The following is a 17,872-nucleotide window of genomic DNA, read 5'->3' on the forward strand; positions in this document are numbered from 1 at the left end:
AATGAAACAAACTAACAAAATTCATTATATATCAAACTACATCAAACCTAAAAATATGTGAAAAAATAAATATACAAAAACAACAAGACAATCATACATCAGACAAAAACTAAAATAAATAATAATAATAAAACATAATAACATTTATAAGTAATTTTTTAAGTAATTTTTTCATGTGTGATCTGTCCAGTAGTAATAGGGAGCATGTGATGATTCACAACACCTGTAAAAATACATAGTCTGTGTTTTTATTCTTACCATATGGCAACAGCATATGGCACAACTTTTTTTCATTTCAAGCTGTTTTTTTATCATTTGATTATATTTGTCTGGGTAAGCAAAATAAAATAAAAGTAAACTAAATAAACCAAAATAAACTAACCCTATTCTGTATGCCTTTTGTGTGTACTGCAGATATCACTTCCACAAGCTGTTGCCATCTGACAACAAAATGAAAAGTACTGCTTTCTAGAAATAATACAATTTTCTTAGAATCCCCAGCCATCCCGTCCCGGCCTTTCCTCCGAGCATGTCGACTGCAGTTTAGTCTTACCCGCTTAGTGTTGGAAGCAATCCTAACACACAGCTTGTTTAGTCCCTGGTGAGAAGTACTGCCAAAAGAACAGGGCTCTCTAGAGTGGATATACATGAACCTACTGACTCCATGCCTAATGTCAGGCGTGAGCTAGAGGGGTATAAAAATCCCCAGTATTGAGCTGTGGAGCAGAGGAACTGGGTTCTCTGGAATGATGGTGCTCCACCCAATACGTTTGGAATGGGTTGAGGTTGAGGAGGGGTGGAGATCATCCAACATCCTGCCCAACATCCAAAATTAGTAGAAAGCCTTCCCTGGACAGTAGATACAGTTAATCCAACAAAAGCATTTTTTTTTATATCTTAGATTTTTAGAGGAACCGAAGAATGAGCAAGTGTCCCAGTACTTTTGTCCTTATGATGTATAGTGGTATAAAGGAAGATGGAAGTTTTACAAAGATTATTCTTGATACTATAATAATTCTTATAATTTGTTTGACGTAACCTTGCATCCTCCTTGAAACCGAGCCCTTGCAGATACTATCAGTTATTGGAGTTTTTAATTCCTTAAAATCAATACTGGTGAAAAAAAGTTTATATCAGTCAAGTACTGCTACACACTGTTGTGTGTGTGTGTGCTTCTGGTTTCTTCCTGAATTCATCCACATTCCACCAGACTGAGTATCAATTAGAAATTTACCTTTTTTTTTCAAAGGATCTTCTAACAAGATAGAGACCTCAGTGGTCATTAAGTCAGTTTGACTGTGTGTGTGTCTGAGAGATAGAGAGAGAGGCAGAGAGAGAGAGAAAGACAGACAGAGCGAGAGCACGCCTGATTTCTCAGTGTGTGCTCTTCCCTTGATGCTCCATGCATGGCATGGCTGATTGCATTAGAATGGGCCGGTGTTGTGGGAGTGGGGGAATCGATAAAGGGCGGCCGGCAGATGGGCTTGCCTTTGAAGAGGCTGCAGGGCCTGGGCTGGAGCTGGCAGCCTCACTGCATCGATTTCCCCACTCAGCCTAGTAGTGGCCGGTTATTTTAGCGGCCACGAAGCACGCAAGCACAATCACAGAGGGAGTGCTCTATAATCAGGTTTCACTACCGCTCTGCTCACTGGAAACTGCCTACCCTCAGCCATAACACAGAGCATGCTCGGTTCTCCCTCTGCTGCAATTAGTGTTATTATCGAAAGGTTAGAGGACTTATAAAAGCTCACATCAACACTTTGGAGTTGCTGTTAAAAAAATGCATGTAGTAATTATTTCTCACTCACAGCTCACTGAATCAAGCAGGGAAATTCTGTGGTAAGAGCAGATTTGGCGCTTTCAAGCGACACTGCTTTTGCATTTGTAAAGAGAGGATTACACATTTGATTGTAAGTTAAGTCTGATAAAACGTTGTGGTGTTATTTTTTAAGAAGGATAATACAGAATATATAATTAATTACATAATCAGCTAATTAAGAGGGACATGTATGCATTATTCAGTGGTTATGAACAAAGTTTTTCTGAGTGATTTAATGTGAGATGTTGTAGGAAAACTTACTGAACTTCTTTTCAGTGGTGGTGTGAGCGTCACTGTATCTTAATTCACCTCACAAGGTGGAGTTTATATGTAAGGCTAATTTATTTTAGGTACTAAACACTCTGCATACAGTATATCCCTGTACTCAGCATGTAGTTCTAAATCTAAGCATTTCTCACGCACTGCAGATATCTTCTGATTTTTTTTATATAAGGGCTAACAATGTTTTTTTAGGTACTACTTTATCTTAAAACACCATGCATACACTATATCCCTCCATTTTCCCAACTCGTTTCTCGAGAACTAAGCATTTTACATTAAACCTCACTTCATAACTTTGTTCATACTCTATATGAACCCTTTCACAAGTAAGTTCTGGCTACTTGTAGTAGTCCGCCTGGAGTGTTTTCTTTTAGTATGAGCACAGCTCAGTGGACAGATTTGATGAATCAGTAGAATTGAAACTGATTGCTGTGTCACATTTGAAGATGAACGTTCAAATCCCACAGGTAGGAAAGGTTTGACAAATCAGTGGCTTTCCTCTGTAATAATGTAATGATTTCATTGCAGTGCAATAACTGTGCAATGCAGAGGAAAACGACAACATTAGGACCCTGTCTACATTACCATGCAAATATATTTTTTAAACAGAGATTTCACTCCCTTCGTTTCTGTCCACAGAAAGACAAAAATGCTTGCATGAGCATGCTAGCCCTGCATGGGACAACAGTACCTCATAAAGAGAGACATCAAAACAGCTTGAAGAAGGAAGAAAAATACACACTGCTTACTATGTTGTGTACTATGTAAGTAAATTATGAATTCTAAATCTAAACAGAGCATTATATAAGTAATAGAACACTATTCACATTTATTCATCAGTCAAAATTTGAAATCCAGTGCTATCTGCATGTAGACGCTGTAGTCTTATGACTTATGTAGTTCACTATACACTCTTATAAAAGGTGCTACAAAGGGTCCTTTGAGCGATACCATAGAAGAACCACTTTTGGTTTCATTCCAAATCATGTTAGTCATAAAGATGTGTGAGTGTGAAGAACTTTAAAGACCCAAAAAACATTCTCTTGATGCAAAGGTTCTTTATCAATTTACAAAAATGTTTTTTATAGAACCACAAATGGTTATTTTATGGTATCGCTCAAAAAATTGTAGCACTTTTATTTTTTAGAGTGTATAGGGAGTAAAGAAGTATTTGAGATTAGCTAGAAACATGCATGCGTTTTGACATCAGTGTTTTCAAAAAGCTCAGTTTTCCCTGCTCACATGACAACACTGGAAACTGAAATTTCAAAAAAATAAATCTACACTATGAAAAGGTTCGGATTTCTGAAATGCTCCTTTTACAGTGACCGAAAATTGCATTTTCTTGTGGGTGGGAGGTCAAACTTTTTTTTTTTTTTTTTTTTAAATGTCCAGATACATATGGACACCTAATTGGAACTGTTATCAATCTGTAAACATTATGCAGTGAATAAACCTTGGCTAGAAATGTTCCCAGTCCTTACCCTCCTCTTTCAGAAAGTCTAAAGTGACATTAGAGTAAAGTAAGAAAGTGAACGGAGAATCTGACGTCATTACAATATGAACTATTCTAGAAAAGCTGTCAACCCACCAGATGGTCTTTAGACTTATCTCAGCAAGTCTAATAGAACTTTTAATAACATCATTACCTCCAGCACCAACACAAGTGTCACAATCCCCTGTTCAGCCCGCTAATGGCTGACAGGTACGCTGCCTCGGTGCACAGAAGCAGTGTGTGTTTGGCACGGCCTCTGTGGGATGTGGTGGCAGTGCTGTTGTGCTGGGCTGCTGGGTAGATGTGTCATATGTGTGTGTGTCTGTGTATGAGTATGTGTGTGTGTTCTCTTCCTCACCAAAGAAGGAGTCATCACACTCTCTCACCCACAACCCCTCACTTTCAATCTCTCACACAGTTCCCTGTTCACAGCTGTTGGGAAACTCAGCACACACACAAGTGAGAGTTTGTGTGAGAGTGCACTCCTAGGACGTTAACGTCATGTCACACAGCTGACTAGCGTCTGCAACCAGTAGGTTATGCCAAGACTGATTTCCATCATAACATAGTCCTCTGTTCTTCTTACTGAGACTTACAATCAGAGACCATTCTCAGTAACACTATATCTGGATAGCCTGATGTAGAATCTGTAGATGCTTATATTACTACTTATGTAAGAAATACAGCTTAGCTTTTAACAACTCCTAACCCTGGTCCTAACCCTGATCTTAAACTCAACCACAAGTCTAATTTGAATTCTAAACCTGGTCCTAAACTTAAACCAAACACTAAACAGACAGTTCGTTAATAATGTAGTGTCTGGAGACAATTTTACCCTAGATGCTGTAGATCAGCCATACCACATTTGTAGAGTTAGTCTGTATCTGAGCTATAAAGGCTAATGTAGCCAACAAGTAAAGGAAGTGTTTACTGCACATCTAAAATCAGCACACTGTTGAGCTGTAAAATAAAACCTGATATTTTGTACAAGCAGGTTGTGCCAGAAGTTTTTTTTTATTAGAAATAAACCGCTCAGTGTTTTTGGGCCGATAACGATTGTCAATCATTTTTCAGTACGATTGGCGGATCGCTGATATCGTTTGAGGGCAGGAATAGATGTTATTAAAAACCTGTTAACATCGAGTCAAAAAACAAAAAAAAAACACGTCAAGTTTTGAAAATGAACACACGTTTATTAATGATGTTTTTCACACCAAGTCTGAAACTGACGGACTGCAAGGTACATTTTTCAGTCAGGATGATCAATGCAAACAGTGCTCCGTTGTCACGGTTGCAGACAAAACAAATAAGCATCAAGACTGCGTCTAGTCTAAGTGCTCCTAGTCTGTTCATGTCCACAACGAGCCACAATCTATAGCTTCCCTCGCTAATGAACACTCTTGTGGAGGAGGGAAATTAAATAGAGCGAATGCAGACAGGGAGCAGAGAAAGAGAAAGTGTGGAAATGTATGCAATGGAAATGGTGTGAAGGTTCCACTACGTTAAAAAATTGTACTTTGTGTGAATAAATCTTAACCTTCACTTTATCATGAACTTCATCATAGTGCAGGGCTTCTGTTATGCTCTGTGCATCGTCTCTTAAGATGAAATGCACTTTACTTTTTGAAATCAAACGCGCTAAAAACGCCTGTGAATTCCCGTACGGACCTGCCCTAGGGAGCTCAGAGTGTTGTTAGCTATTTTTGCTACTTCTGCTGTGTTTTGATACTCAATGCACTGTGCTGACTGATGGGGTATAACGAGGCACATTAGCAGCATTATTTTAGGACTTGGAGTGGATTTCAGCACTGCCTTCAAAGGGCTTCTGCAGCTGTGAGCGAGGTTTGTATTGTCATCTAGCTGTTGAATGAGGAACTGCAGGGTCCTGTGACCTTGAAAATTATCGTCTGATGCCGAAATCGATCGATCCTACCCTCCTAGATATTCCACCATCAACTGTGAGTGATGTTATTGGAAAGTAGAAGCATTAAATGAACCGCAGCACCCCAGCCACAAAGTGGCAGACCACGTAAAGGAGGCGGGGTCACAAAGTGCTGAAGTGTATAGTGCTTAAAAGTCACAGACGCTCTGCTGACTCAATAACTGCAAAGCCTCAGACCTGCAATGGGGGGGCTCTATATTAATACATATGGATTTAGAATGGGATGTCATAAAAGCTTGTGTAGGTGTCCCAATAGTTTTGTCCTTTGAGCTATTCAATATTAGGCAGGTGGTGCTAATGTACAAACACTTAGTCATAGTCAGCACTCATTCTGATGACTACAAAAGATGAGTTGTCCAGTTGTCCAGGCCACTACATGAATGTGAATATATTATTAAAGTCAGTCCAGATGTGAATGAACGGGCAAGACACATGGTTGGTGTTTGAAGCTTGTTTCTTTAGTTTTTGACTTAAGCTGTGACTAATCTAACCAACGAGTAATAGACCCTAATAGTAGCATTGTATATCATGAGTGTATGCCAATATTATCACACCCAGGCCTCACAGTGTTAAGGTGTTAAGTAATTAACTTGTAAGCATGTAAGAGAGAATTGGACTACAGTATATCACATGAGCACAAGCAGAAATAGCAGTGTTTTTGAACGCTATATGTTGTACATTTATATAGATAACAGTATGTGATAGAGTGTCTAATTATTAATCAATTAGATGCTATTTGAGACATGTGATGATGTAGATGTTCACACTGCTTAAGGGTAGCTATTTTCATTCTTCTACTTATTTGCATTATACATTGGCTGATGAACTACATTTGGGGTAAGGGGAAAACTATGCACATTTTTTGGCCAAACCATCGCTTTAAGCATGTGCGTCACCGTTGTTTTTGCTGCCACAACCAAGTTCTGTATTTTTTGTTGACATACCCCAGGGTGCATGTTCAGCTACAAATCAGATTGCAACCCAATGCAAATCCCTTCCTTTAGACAGAGTTATAGCACACCGCCACCATGTTAACCTCATGTCCCTCTAAAGTATACCACCAGCTAGCACAGTATTGCTGAACTGCTGGCCAGCAGCAGCTGCAGCAGTACATCATTTATTTATTGTGTTTACATGCTGGCTCTGCTGCCAGGGGAGTGCCCAACCCCCAGGCCCGACATCCTGACCACCATTAACTCCCTGCTTGTCTCACGTCTGATCTGATGTCACTACAGGGTCGTGACCTGCGACTGCTATAAATGTGCCGAAGGTGGTGATAAGATTGTGGTCATCATTACAGAACAAATGAAGGCCAGAGGTCAAGGGAGATGTGACAACTTGGTAATTTTGTCATTTGTCAAATTCTCTCTCCGCCCATTGGTTTGATGGTCACTTTCCTTGTGGTCAGTGGAGCTGAAAGCTTGTAGTTGTGGACATGAATGTCATGGGAATATTGATTTCTTTGAACTGTTCCTTTTTTGGGGCAAAATAATGTTACAACATATATATTGAAAGAAAAACAACAAAAATTTTAACTTAGTAAGTTATTCATTTATGGCGAGTGGAAGTTCTGCAAACTAACACAAGGTCAGAATTATCAATACAGGGTTGTAAAATGTATTTTAGCTTGCCAAGTTAAAGGAGTGGATCCAAAATTGAGTTAAGGTGAGCTCTCTGGAGGCCTCCGCATGGCTCAGTATGAAAGTGAGGGAGGTCGCAAGTTCACTTCCCAGAAATGCCATTGTCATCTGTGGCTAAGAGGCCTATAGAGCATAATTGGCCTCATTCTTTCTTTGGGTAGGTAGTATGGCCCTCTTTCACCCCCATCACTCAGCTAGATGCCAGTGAATGCAGGTGTTTGTTAGCTCTACAGTAGAATTAGCAGTTAGCATCTCCTCCAAGATTGTGTGGCTGTCCATTGTGGTTGTGGCGGTAGCAGTGGCAAGAAGCATGTGCTGGCCTTCACTCCCCTGTCTTGATCGCAATGTGTGATGGGAGTTGTGGGTGGAAATAGTTCATGAGAGACAGAGAGAGAAACCTCCTGTCATGATACATGAGATGTGCGTGGCCCAGGGGACGGTTATAGAGAGGCTACAACAAGGCCGGTTTATTTTCAGTGTGTAAGAGGTGAAAAGTCCACAGCAGACTGAATAATGCAGCTGCGCAGCAGCAAGGCTACAACACCCAACCCCTGCCTAGCCCTGCAAAAACGATTAACAACCTCATCTGCGCAGAGAAGGAGGTGAGTAGGCCACAGCACGAGGCTCCTTGCATCCCTCTGCGACAGATTCATCTCAGCTGCCGATGGTGATGCTTTTCAATCAGTGTCTCTGATGTGGAGGCAATTAAAGCACGGTAATTACACTTATTCCACGAGCTCTCTCATCAGCCACTGAAGGCAAATGAGCACTGTCATCATGCTAAGTGTACTGATGAAAAATATTAATGTGCCGGCAATGAGGTAACTAACAGATGGAGAAAGCAGGACAGAGAGGCGGTGAGAGGAAGAAAGAAATGGACACAGGGAAGGAGAGAGAAGTGAGAGATGTCTAAACATGTCTAACTCTTAGTATCAGTAGTGATAACTGAAGTCTGCAAAGCAAACTCCAACTACACAGTCAGATCAGAATATTATGACCACCTGCCTAATCATGGGAACAACCACCCTAGGCTCAGATAATGTAGCGAGACATCATGGCATGGACCATATTTGGTGAGGGAAGGTGCTCACTACAGAGGTTAGCTGGTCCACAGTGGCGCATTGATTGCTCTTTACCATTCGCCGGCATTGTCATTCCCGTCTGGCATTAATGGCCCATGGGTCACCATTGGCCCATTGGCCCCCACTGAAGCGCCATTGTGGCCCTGTTAACCTCTTTAATAAACACACTTACCATCACCTACACATATAGTCCATGCCACAATGTCTCAACCAACCACATGGCAACACACAAGCAAGCACCTGGGAAACATCAGGAGCCACCTAGGATACCACAGCAACCACTTAGCAACACCCTGGCAATTCCTAAGCAACCCCATAGCTACCTTGCATTATAACCACCTAGCAAATACATCTGAACCACATAGAAACCACCTAGCAAAAACAGTTTCACCATAGTGACCACATAGCAACAGACTAGCAGCTGACTGTTTTCTTCAGGAAAAGCCTTTTTTCTAGTGTCTTACTTGCAGCTCATTGTCAACAGTTTTGCTCAGAAAGTAAGATATATTTGGTTGTAATTGTAATTTTTAAAAATTACTTTTGTGTGGACATTTTTGTCTAGTTTGGGCCACTTCTTGACATCAATGTAAATCAGATGTAAATGCTACTCATGATGTAAATGTATGTAATTACATGCTAAAATGACTGTGTGCTACAATACAAGCTGTTAAACACACTCATTGAAAGGACTGATTGAATCAACATGCTGACTAATTCACTCAGTGAAGCATGAAAAAATATCCATTAACAAGCTTTAGCTGAATGGACCAAATACCTAGCGCCCCCCCCCCCCCCCCCCCCCCCCACACACACACATATTTAATACATACAGTGCAGGCTGTAAGTAATTGGACACTGACATCATTTTAGTTGGTTTGGTGCTGTGCTGAAGAACATTGGAACTGAAATAAAACCATGGCTATGAATAAATTCTGGTTAAAAAATAACAACTGGTCTTTTAAAAAATATTAAATGATAAATATTAATTGTTTTTTTATATATATAACTGAATAATGGCACAGTGTGCTCCCTTTAGAGCCTCTCTATGATAGTCTAAACCTTTTTTTATAATCCACACAGTTGTTCTGCGTTCTAAAAGCACCCACAATACACTCATAAAGCATACTGTGATGTAATTTATTCAAATAACAAAAACACACTTTCATATTATCTATCATAATTGCTCACTTTATCAAAGCGCAGTATACTGTTTAGTATGCAGTACACTATACCGACTGCAGTTCATCTTTCACTATACAGAGAGAAGGGAGCCATTTTGGATTCAGTCATAGTAAAGATACGAAGGAGAATGACATGAACGAATATCCAGCAGAGATTTCTATCAACAACTTGGAGGAGGTCGCTGACACCCTTCTGTTGTCTAACTCAATTAAAAACACCACTGGCCATTCTTTTCTGAAGCCCCCAGTTAATGGGCAAATGCACAGGCTTGGGCTGTAGGTAGTGTAATTTGTGAGCCTGACCTCTTGTCAAAGCAGCCTCACAGGAACGCATTAGAAAATGCCTGCCTTGACCTGAAGACCACTGCATGAATTTCATTATAAGATAATGGGCCTGCAGCAGCACACTGATTTAATGAACCTAGAAAAAAGGCTGCATTGTTTGAATAACAAGTAGAGTAATTGCTATGTATAGTGAATATATACAATTAGTGTGTTTCAAGATCTCAAACAGGAAAATGATTAGATTCTAAGGGTGACCTGTGTAATGCAAAGTGTGTTCTCAAATCTGGCAGATTTAGAGGGCCTGCTTCCCAAAAGCATCTTAAAGCAACATTACATAGAAATCTTACCTTAAAAAAACAGCTTCAAAATCACTGGGATGCTCCACTGACCTGTAATAGTGGAATAGCGGCAATATCGTAGCCACTCTGGGCCTGAAACGCTGCTAACTGCACTATGTGACTTTGGTGAAGCTGCACAAGAGTTCTCGAGAGAACTGCATAACCCGAGTGATGTAAAATTCTGTACAATTACTCTACTGCCTGAGTCCACATGCTTGTCTCACTTTCAGTGCCAGTTCTGTATCTCTCAGCTTGTCAACAAATGCATGTGCACAGCTATCCATGAGGGGCTGCTCAAAAAGTGATTTGTATATCTCTGCTGTCCAATGGAAAGCATGTATCTCCATTAGTGTCTGTTTTTAGTTTTCTCTATGGTTTGAACCCTACAGCTGTTTTGTACACTGTGTAAATAATTAGAGTAAACTTTTATTTTCCATTGATTTCCATGTAATTTACATGATTTCTATTGGTCTATTTATCCAGAATTATTTACACAGGCACATATTTTACTGGACAGTGATGATTTACAGCAGTTGTGTAAAAGTAAATTATGCTGAACAAGTGTAAAGGAAAAACACCAATTCTCACATAATGCTGCTTTAACAGGAGGAAAGAGTGTTCATTCAGAAGTTGGTTTAGACTAAATTATAAGTATAGGAACACATCTAGAAACGTAAATGTCTCAAAAAAGAGAAGTAAAAGCATTGTTGGCCCACAAGTAGAGTAATTAATAGGTGTTCTGCATGAATGTGTCCCAGTTGTGTTCTAATTACTAATAATAACAAGTTTTTAAGTGTATGAAGTCTGTAATATAGATGAAGTGTCAAAGTTGAATATACTCAAATACCCAAGATACATAACCAGAACCGGTTAGTTTTAGAGTGTGGTTACGATAGAACACTTTTATCCCACAGTGCAATGCAAAATGGAAAGGGAAGAGCTACTCACGTCTGGGAAACTAAAAATACACCTGTTCACCTGGCCAGCATTTTGAATCTGGAGTGGCAATGACACAGACACCATTCTCTCTATTACTAGTCAGTGTGCCATCAACATGATTTTAAGGCTGTTATGTTATGTGAAAGTTATGTTAAGTTCAGCAGTGGACTGCAATGGGGACACTCAGCTCACTTAATCAACAATCCTAAATACCAACATGGAATGCTTAAACCCTTACATTTCTACATCTGGAAGTGCAGCACCCAGACAGTTAAAAACACCTCCTGGATACATTCTCTTTTTTTATCAGGGGCCGCTTATTTTTGTGTGTGCTCTTGGTTCACATAATGGGCTGTGCAGTCTCAGAGCAGTGTGTGCGGTGGTAGAGGCGGGAGAGGAGTGTGAAGAGCTGGAGACAGAAACACTGCCAGAGGCCAACAGAAAGAGAGCAGCACAGCACGGACACACGAGAGGAGGGAAAACAACACGCTGGGAAAGAAAACTCTCTCTCTCACACTCATTCTCTCCCTCTGTGTGTGTGTGTGTGCAAGAGAGAGAGAGAGAGAGAGAGAGAGAGAGAGAGAGAGGTGGTTGTGGGAAGGTGTGAAAAAACTGAGATGCTAACACCTCTGAGATTCTCACTTCTGACCCACAGTGCAGACCTCACCTGCACTTACTGGACACTAATGCTTCTCCTCAGTAAATGTACATATTTATAGTGCACTCCATAAGTACCTGGACAGTGACCGTTTCTGTTGTTTTGCCTGGGTGCTCTCATTTCTCGCTGTTATGGTGGTCTGCTTTACTGCCACTTATATGGTCCTCATGTCGAAGGACAAAAGCAACAGACTCCACAAATGCCTTCTCTACAATCAACTCCTACCCCTTCCGTTACTTCTCTAATTAACGAACAAATGATGCAACAGCAAGTAACAGCAGAACACCGAACTGTCTGAGTACTTTTGATAAAACTAAGGGTGAATAATAAAGGCTATATAATAATGTGTGTCTATCATATGCGGATTCATTTCAAACAATATGTGCTGGACACAATTTGTGCTCAGTTACTTAGAGGCTCACTCACCTTCCCTTCCCAAACCTCAATGTGTCATTATCAAAAAACTGCATGCTCTCTGAACACTGAGTTTAGCTGACTCTATAATACTGAACTTTATGCTGCGGCATGGGCTTTCCATCCTGCTATCCACAGATGCTCTTCCCTCTACACTCACACGCAGCTCTATACGCCACGCTCTTCATGAATGCTATTTGGAGTCCGCACAGAGGCCTGGCCAAAGATGACAGCTGTAGCCACAAGGTGAAAAGACGGAGAGAAAGAAAGAATGAGAACGACAGAGGAAAGAAGAAGGATTACTATTTCTCAACCCAATCCTCAAAGCCGTCCAGACATTTTTGCACTATACCTGATCTTAGCATACAGAGTCCAGCCAAAACATTAAAACCACCCCCTAATATTGTGTATTTCCCCCTCATGTCACTAAAACAGCTCTGACCCATCAAGCCATGGTCTCCACAAGACCTCTGAAGGCATCCCATGGTATCTGGCACCAAGCATTAGCAGCAGATCTGGTATGTTCCAAGACTAGGCCTCCATGAGCATCAATTACCCTGCCACTGGTTCACCAGCTGACCATCCATGGACCACTTTGGTAGGTACTGACCACTGGATACTAAGAACACCTCACAAGACTTGCCTGGTATCGCAGATGCTCTGACCCAAGGGTCTAGACATTCCAATTTAGCCCTTTGGCTCACGTTCTTAAGCCTTCCCATCTTCCAACATATCGACTTCCAGATCTGTCTAATAAGTGTGGACCAGCTGGTGGGCCCTAAGGACTAGTTTGAGAACCACTAGCTTAAGTCATGTTTGGCTGTCTCTTTCATGCAAACTTCTTCATGGCTTGAGAAATGCTACATTATTTCTCAGCTCATCATTCAATAACAACCTTCTGCAGCACTAATCCAAGGCTCAGATGAAGTCTCTACAATCTTTTTATTCTTATAGCATCACTCTTCGCTGGACACCAGGCCACCGTTAATAGACCATACTGTGGCACAGCAACAGCAAGGTCATCAAGTGTTTATGATTCAGTGATTTGTCCAGAACGGTTCTGAGAAAGATCCCATCCATAAACAAGCATAACAAAACACAGCCTGAAGCCTCTACGTCTAAAGCAAACAATCTGTTGAATTAGCCATTTGACAGCCCCAACAGTACATCAACCTGACAACTGGATTATGGCTGAGCCCTATCTGCTGGGCACCGCCGCTATTATGGACTAATGTGAGCCACACTCCATCTCCAAAAGGCCAAAGGCAGATGCTCTTATGAAACCTGGCAACTCCTCTTTCAGCACAAGCAGCACAATCCTAACGACCAAGCCCACATGTGCACCTAAGTGTTGAATGTTGTGTGCTCTTTTGACCACTGGCGTCATACCACATCCTGTCCACTGCTCCCCCCCCCACTTCTTTCATGTATGAAACATGAGGAGTGATCATTTATCTGCCTGTATAGCATCAAAGAAAGCGGAACTAGGGGTTTTAATATGGCACGGGTAAAATCAGTGCAAGCCTTGCAGCTCAGCAGACTTTCCCACTGTTATGCAATGTTCACTGTATACGGCTCCTCTCAGAACCTTGTGGATTAGCCTGAGGGCATCTTGGTAAGTTCACATCCTATCTGTTCAACCTTTAGGACTAGCACTGGCTGTTTCAAGACTGTTTCTGCTAGTCTATTTCCAGCGGATAGAGGCTGAAACACTTGGCCAGAGCTCAAGATGTTTTCCAGGTCATGGGTTAAGGATGGGTGATGTTTCTGTCTATTACCGTGAGCTAAAGCAGCGATTCACCAAAAAAGCAAGCCACTGCAGAAATCAGCGACTAAAAAAGGTTTTATTCTGCCTTCAAGAATGTTGATCTTCAGACAGCTCCTTCGGGTTATATTCATTAATCTGCTTAGACAAAGATCTACACGTACACAAAGGAGCAAACTGTCGTGGGGAACTTGGGATTTATCTTGGCTCAAATGTGTGACTGCACCTTGTCTGCTGCTGATGTTTCTGAGCATGCATGGACAGTGGCTTCTCTTGTCAAAGCCAATATTAATGCATTCTTATTATCTGTACATAAGAGGCGTTTCACCAAGATATGAACAGATGCAAACATTTTTAAATAATGAAAAAGAGCAGTAAGCTTTGGGTCCATACTGTCTCTAAATGGGTCATTACATCTTCCTCCCCATGTATCCTCCGTCTGGATGTTTCTCTCTCCAGTCACGTCAGATGATCAAAAATCTACAGTGATCTGACCTCGTTTTCAAAGCTTTGGAGACAAAATCTGAATGTTTTAACCCTCCGGATGCATGGATACGGCGCGCTGGGAATGTGACTCGATTCATAAGAATCAGAACCAGAACAGTTAGTCTAATCACAGTGCAAATATGCTCTTCCTGCAGGATCAATCTTCATGTTCCTCAATTCCCCATTGCTTCTGCAGATTTCCCTAATCCCTCTTAATGAATCAATTAGCTGCCAGATAATTCCACTGGCATGCACTGTAATATAATATATGCATGCAAGATAAACGCAATTTACTTCTAAGAAGTGGTTATGCATGGATGTAAAGCTAGGCCTACTCATGAGAAATCAAAGGGGTGGAAATCAGACCTGAGCCACATTATGTAATGCTGTGGTGTAACTAACCTCAGGTAAGACAGACTGTGGAAACTAAGACTAAGCAGAGCTAAGCAGTTCTATCATGTGTGGTACAAGGGGGCAACGAGCATCTTTATGGAGACTAAGATCACCGCAGTCAGGGAGGCTGGGGGAAAAGCCTGCATTCGCAAAGAAGAGCCCAACTGGCTGAAGTTGATACTTTCCAACTGTACTTATGGTGCAAACGCATGTATGAAGCAGCAGCTTCGTTACTGAAAACGCGTTTGTTTGAATTGAGTGCAGCTGCAAAATTACACGATTGGTTTCACTTACACACAAAGTGAACGCAATGGTCACAGGCTGCTTTAAGGAACTTCAAAGAGTTCACGTGCCAGGCTGCACACTGACCGGCTGGCTGTTTGAGGAGGATTTGATGGAGTTCCGGCTGCACACACACACACACACACACACTCACACACACTCACCATCCTCTTTCTCGTCGAAGACCGGTCTCTTGGAGGAGCTGTTGGCGCCCATCCTCTTCTTCCACTTGCCCCAGTGAAACATTGATGCTCAGATGGCATTCCTCGCCTCGTGCGCGACTCGCTGTGCTTTGATGCCGCTACGCCCCGAGCGCGAGCATGTCGAGAATCACGCCCTTTTCCTGCACTTTGGCTAATGCGAGCGTTCAAAAAACAACAACAACAACAACAACAACAGCAACAGCAGACAACAACACGGGGAAGAGCTACGGCGAGAAAACGCGGAGCTGAATGGGAATGAAGTGCAGTGGCTGCTTTCTCTGTCTCTCTCTCTCTCTCTCTCTCTCTGTCTCTGTCTCTCTCTCTCTCTCTCCTCTTCTCTCTTCCCTTCCCTTCTCTTCTCTTCGGCTGGGCTCTGGAAGCTCGTGCTTAGCTCGCGCTGTGTGACGCGCGTGAAGCCTCTCTCTCTTTCTCTCTCTCTCTCTCTCTCTCTCTCTCTTACACACACCCCCACCCTTCTCACACCCCCTGCTGCTGCTGGAGAGAGACTTTAACCTAGTTCATCCTCGTGCTTAGGCTGCATCACCGTGAGTCCACTAAAGCGGGGTAGGGGGCAGCAGATCACTGCTTCCCAAGTCCACTCCAGCATCCTGCTTCACTTTCGACCCTTTGAGGAGGATCATTCAGCGCATCCTCGCACAGGCTCTCCTTATTGCAGGTCAGGCTGTTAGTCGTAAGAGAGGGAAGGATGCTGTTAGTTGGCTCATTAAATTAGGAAAGTAACTGCTGGTGGGAAATCAAATACAAAGAAATGACGTTGGTACTCAGGGCTCTATAGCCCAACATGCTGCCCCATAACAGCCTGTAGCCAGAGGTGGGAAAGTGGCTGTGTTTACTCGGTTATATACAGTCCAGGAAGGCTGTGAGTTAATGATGTTTTTCTGTATGTTATCTCGTGATCTCGACTTCTTTATCTTGTGATCTGAAGATACATTTTCTCAAAATAACTAGTTCTTTTCTTGAGGTCACAGCTTGTTTTTTTCATGATCTTCATGAATTTTCTCAAAATAACTAGTTCTTTTCTTGAGGTCACAGCTTGTTTTTTTCATGATCTTCATGAATTCATTCGTAGGCGTGACGGATGTTTAACGTTAACATGACAGTGTTTTCTGGAGGTCACAACTTATTTTTCTTGTGATCTGAAGATAACACTTTTTCCGAGATAACGTTTTCTCAAGATAACAAAGGTTCTTATCTCGAGATCACAGCTTGTTTTTTTTCATGATCTTCATGAATTCATTCGTAGGCGTGACGGATGTTTAACGTTAACATGACAGTGTTTTCTGGAGGTCACAACTTATTTTTCTTGTGATCTGAAGATAACACTTTTTCCGAGATAACGTTTTCTCAAGATAACAAAGGTTCTTATCTCGAGATCACAACTTTTTTCATGTTCTTTGACGGATTTCTAACATTAACATAACATTTCAGCACTTTTTTCGTGATCTGAAGATAACAAGCTGATTTCTTAGGATAGCAAACATTTCCTTGAGATCAGATCAGATGTTTTCTCAAGATAAAAAATAAGTTGTGGTCACAAGAAAACAACTTTTGCTATCTTAAAAATGTGTTTTGTTATTGTTGAGAAAAACAAGAAAAGGAAGTTAAATCGTTCATTAGAATTAATGATACATTAATCAGTATTAACTCGTGGCCTTTTGGGATTTTAGTATTCATGTACCTTTTACAAATTATTTTTTAATTTTTATAGTTTTTTTGTAATATCAAAGAAATACAAAATGTCTTTCCTTTTTCTGTAAACCGAGAATAATGTGATATGTAAACACTGTACTGTAATAATGTTCTGGTATGTGTTGGTTTTATTCACAGTCATAAAGAGATAAAAAGCAGCCCTGTGTGGAGATCTACACAAGCGCAGTGTCCAGAAGAAGCCATTTTTGTGCATTATTGATCCAAACGCTACAAACAGTTTGTAGCAAACAATGAATTCATGTGGTTTTAGTCAGATTTTATCAGTGATTTAAAATATGTTTTTAAAACAGTAATTTGACCTTCAGTTGCCTGTACTGGTCTCTCGAGAATCCTGTTTGAACCTGGTCTTGTATGACTGGAAATAGTATTGCCCCATGGCGTTGCGAAAATGGACACTGATTGAACAGACTTTCCTATAAGGACTTTTAGGACTTTACTCAGTTACATTTTTTTCATTAAGATTTAATCTAATAATTGTCACTGAGTGTATGTTTAGGTTACTCTACTCACATCTGCATAAAACAAGTCCCATACTACCCTACAGCATGTTGAATGCACTTAACTGTATTTGTGCATTTTGTCCACAAAATGTATTACATCATCACAAGCTTGTCTTTTGTGTGTTCAGTTCTCTCTTCTTTTATAACAATATACCACACACACACACTCTCCCATATACCCAACACACTGTCCTGTATGACCTACCCATCAGACACCACAGTGATTGGGATGATAGCTAATGATGCTGAATCTGTCTTTAGAAGAGAGATAAATTATGCGGGAAATTGCCATAAGGAAACTCATCTACAACGTACTATTGGGAAAACTGAGGAGCTGAAGAAAGATTTTAGGAAGGAGGAGAGAATAGTAGAGCCACTTGAAATGAAAGGTGATGTGGTGGGAAGGTTGATAGAGATAGAGATTAAAGTTCTCGGTA

At 41.1% G+C, this 17,872-nt stretch overlaps 1 protein-coding gene across 1 annotated transcript in view; it reads right to left on the reverse strand.

Annotated features, from left to right (window-relative positions):
- The window catches only part of LOC140554848 (serine/threonine-protein kinase 32C-like), a 109,007-nt gene extending 93,179 nt beyond the window's left edge, over positions 1-15,828 (reverse strand). The window contains exon 1 of the mRNA XM_072678259.1: positions 15,166-15,828. Coding sequence (XP_072534360.1) covers positions 15,166-15,247 — 82 coding nt within the window. The 5' untranslated portion in view covers positions 15,248-15,828. The remainder of the gene's footprint in view (positions 1-15,165) is intronic.
- Positions 15,829-17,872: the final 2,044 nt, after the last annotated feature.

Source organism: Salminus brasiliensis, chromosome 4, assembly GCF_030463535.1.
Source record: "Salminus brasiliensis chromosome 4, fSalBra1.hap2, whole genome shotgun sequence".
Classification (NCBI taxonomy): Eukaryota; Metazoa; Chordata; class Actinopteri; order Characiformes; family Bryconidae; genus Salminus; species Salminus brasiliensis.